The 3,921-nt window shown below is 44.3% G+C and overlaps 1 protein-coding gene across 1 annotated transcript in view; it reads left to right on the top strand.

Annotated features, from left to right (window-relative positions):
- CTPS2 (CTP synthase 2) overlaps positions 1–3,921 on the top strand; it is a 136,946-nt gene that overhangs the window by 27,854 nt on the left and 105,171 nt on the right. Inside the window, exons 5-7 of the mRNA XM_023514347.1 lie at positions 1,610–1,726; positions 1,873–1,956; positions 2,842–2,922. Of these exons, the coding sequence (XP_023370115.1) occupies positions 1,610–1,726; positions 1,873–1,956; positions 2,842–2,922 (282 nt within the window). The remainder of the gene's footprint in view (positions 1–1,609; positions 1,727–1,872; positions 1,957–2,841; positions 2,923–3,921) is intronic.

Raw genomic sequence — 3,921 nt, 5'->3', positions numbered from 1 at the left:
GGCCCGGGCTGGGGATTCGAACCCGCCACCTTAGGTGTATGTGGCTGGCGCCTTAGCCGCTTGAGCCACAGGCGCTGAGCTGCTTTACTTACTTTTTAATTTATTTTTATTTTACTTTCTATTTTCTCTTCACTGTATTACATCTCCTTTTTTTTTTTGGAGACAGGGTCTCAGTTTGTTACCCTTGATAGAGTGCCATTGTGTCATAGTTCACAACAACCTCAGACTGTTGGGTTCAAGTGATTTTCTTGCCAAAGCCTCCTAAGCAGCTGGGACTATAGGCATCCGCTACAAGGCCCAGCTATATTTTTTGGTACAGTTTGGCTGGGCTGGGTTTGAACCCACCATCCTTGGTATATGGGGCCAGTGCCCCATTCACTGAGCCACAGGCGCCATCCATGCATGGCTATTTTTTTAGAGATGGGGCCTCGCTCTTTCTCAGGCTGGTCTTGAACTCCTGAGCTCACGCCATCCACCCGCTTCGGCCTCCTGAAGTGCTGGGATTACACGCTTAAGCCAACATATGTGGCCAATCTCCTCTTAAGTGTACTGTAATTTTCTTCTCCTTTTAACAGCTTTATTAAGGTTTAACTTAGATATATTGTAAATTTTTCCTGTTGTAAGTGTATAATTCAATACTTTTTCTTTTCTTTTCTTTTCTTTTTTTTTTTTAGACAAAGCCTCAAGCTCTCCCCCTGGGTAGAGTGCTGTGGCATCACAGCTCACAGCAACCTCCAACTCCTGGGCTCAAACGACCCTCCTGCCTCCACCTCCCAAGTAGCTGGGACCACAGGCGCCTGCCACAACGCCAGGCTATTTTTTGGTTGCAGCCATCATTGTTGTTTGGCGGGTCCTGGCTGGATTCGAACCCACCATCTTAGGTGTATGTGGCTGGCACCTTAGCCACTTGAGCCACAGGCGCTGAGCCAATACTGTTTATTTTCACACTCCAGTTTTTTTTTTTTTTTTAAAGAGACAGAGCCTCACTTTGTTGCCCTTGGTAGAGTGCTGCGGGGTGACAGCTCATAGCATCCTCCAGCTCTTGGGCTTAGGCGATTGTCTTGCTTCAGCCTCCCGAGTAGCTGGAACTACAGGCACCTGCCACAATACCCAGCTATTTTTTTTGTTGCAATTTGGCTGGGGCCGGGTTTGAACCTACCACCCTCGATATATGGGGCTGGTTCCCTACTCACTGAGCCACAGGCGCCTCCCCAAACTCCAGTTTTTGTGTTCTGTTTGTTAAGGGAGTTTTTCTTTTTCTTTTTCTTTTTTTTTTTGGGACAGAGTCTCTGTCTGTCTCTCTCAGTAGAGTACCCTGGCGTCATAGCTCACAGCAACCTCAAACTCTTGGGCTTAAGCAATTCTCTTGCCTCAGCCTACCAAGAAGCTGGGAGTACGGGTGCCTACCACAATGCTTGGCTAATTTTTGTTGTTGTAGTTGTCGTTGTTTTAGGTGGCCCAGGCCAGGTTCGAGCCTGCCAGCCACACTGTATGTGGCTAGTGCTGTAACCACGGAGCTATGGGTGCTGAGCTGGGAATTTTTCTATTAGTTTCTGAACCATTGAAGATGTTTGATCATTTGTGTCTTTGCTTTTGTTGTTGTTCCTAGCTGGGAGGCACCATTGGAGATATTGAAGGAATGGCATTTGTAGAAGCATTCAGACAATTCCAGTTTAAGGCAAAAAGAGAGAATTTTTGTAATATCCATGTAAGCCTTGTCCCACAGGTGAGTTTTCTAGATAAATATGTATGTGGACCACGATTTTGCTAAATTTTCCATGTTCTGTGTGCCCCACCTTTGAAACTTGGAAGGCATTTATAATCTAGAAGAGCTAATGTCCCATGAACTGATAGGAACCTTTTTCTTTACAGCCTAGTTCTACTGGGGAGCAGAAAACCAAACCCACACAAAACAGTGTCCGCGCGCTGAGGGGGTTAGGTCTGTCTCCAGATTTGGTGAGTTGATGGCAATGGATAAGTTTGTTCCAAATGTCACTTGGAATAGGACCTTCATTTCTTAATTAATAACACTGTGTCAGTACTTTGTTGCTCTCATATGACTCCTGTGCCAATGAGATTTATGCATCTGGGATTCAGGAAAGGGTTATTTCCTTATGCTCAAATGTTGCTTAAATTGTCCATTTGTTCCTACCCAGGCTCTCTTGTGGTGGGCTATATTGACAGCTGGACAAGTGTGATGTCCTATCATTTATATGATTCTTCAATTCTTTTGAATCAAGGCGAGACCTTGGGCTTTTCCTGTGACCCTGCTAGGATGGAATATCATTGTTCTTATTTTTTTAGTGTAAAAAGTGTTGTGTCCTTACAGCAGGTAGCCTGTCACTGCCAATAGTTTATATCAGGGAGGAGTTGGCAATTAAGGGTCAGCAGGTCAGCTGCCTGGTCTTGTAAATAAAGTTTTATTGGCATGCAGTCACACCCATTTGTAGCTGCTTTCATTACTGTCATAACACTGACTGCATGACTGGGGAACCTAAATTCTTTCCCATTTGGGCCTTTAGAGAGAAAGTTTGCTAAACCCTGTTCTGGTTCTGTTCTTATAGCTAATGAAGCAACATTTATGAGTCTTATTCATCAGAAACTTGGTGATGTTTCCATTTCTTACTGGTAGATTTGTGCTGAGTTCAATCATACTTGCTTTGATTAGTACTCAGACCAATTTCTAATGGTACAATGGATGCCCAGAGTGAACAAGTATATACTTGCTCAGGTCTTTTATAGTAAAAGGAAGTGAATGTAGTGTCCTGCTACAAATGAATGGCTCCATGAATGTCCTAGTTCCTGCTTGCTGACCTGTGCACAACTAACTGGCTTTTACAGATTATCTGCCGAAGCTCAATGCCTGTCGAGATGGCTGTGAAGGAGAAGATTTCTATGTTTTGTCATGTGAACCCTGAACAGGTTGGTGCTGCTGTTGAGATTTTATTGGCTGGCAGATACTTGTGCTGATGCCAACATTTTGTACCTTTTTTTTGGAGGTAGAGTCTCACTATGTTGCCCTCAGTAGAGTGCTACAGTGTCACAGCTCACAGCAACCTCAAACTCTTGGGCTTAAGCTATTCTCTTGCCTTAGCCTCCCAAGTAGCTGGGACTACAGGTGACTGCCACAATGCCCGGCTATTTTTTGGTTGCAGTTGTCACTGTTTAGCTGGCCTGGGCTGGGTTTGAACCCGCCATCTTTGGTGTATGTGGCTGGCACCCTAACCACAGAGCTATGGGTGCTGAGCTCATTTTGCACCTCTTTGATTGTCATATTAATTTTGGAGGCATTTGTGAGCACTGGGTGGATTCGTATCCAACCACAACTGCTTAGCTCTTAAGTGAACCATCTTTGACACTCCTGATTTCTTGGATAGATAGGATATGTGTTTGTTTTTTTGAGACAGAGTCTCACTATGTCACCCTCAGTGGAGTGCTATGGTGTCACAGCTCACAGCAATCACAAACTCTTGGGCGATTTTTTGCCCTCAGCCTCCCAAGTAGCTGGGACTACAGGTGCCTCCCACAATGACAACTGGGTGTAGTTGTCATTGTTTGGCAGGCCCAGGCTGTGTTCAACCCTCCAGCTCTGGTGTATGTGGCTGGTTCCCTAGCCACTGAGATACAGGCCCCAAGCTAGGATGTATGTTTCTTTTTGTGATTACTCCTTAAGCTATAGGGACAAAACCAGGGTGGGATTTTTAACTCACTGTGAAACTCTATAGCTGTGTTTTTCAGCCTTTTTTTTATCTCATAGTACACTTGAATGTACATTTAAACTTTTATGGTATACTTAAATTATGTTGATTAAAAAAAAAGAATATACTCACTGTGCTTTGAACGTGATTCTCTTGCCTCAGCCTCCCATGTAGCTGAGAATACAGGCTCCTGCCACAATGCGCGACTATTTTTTTTTTTTTT

This window comes from Otolemur garnettii, unplaced genomic scaffold (assembly GCF_000181295.1).
Source record: "Otolemur garnettii isolate 467f Iridium unplaced genomic scaffold, OtoGar3 scaffold00051, whole genome shotgun sequence".
Lineage (NCBI taxonomy): Eukaryota > Metazoa > Chordata > Mammalia > Primates > Galagidae > Otolemur > Otolemur garnettii.
Note: the sequence above shows the minus strand (reverse complement) of the source record. Positions and strands in the feature narration are given on the sequence as shown.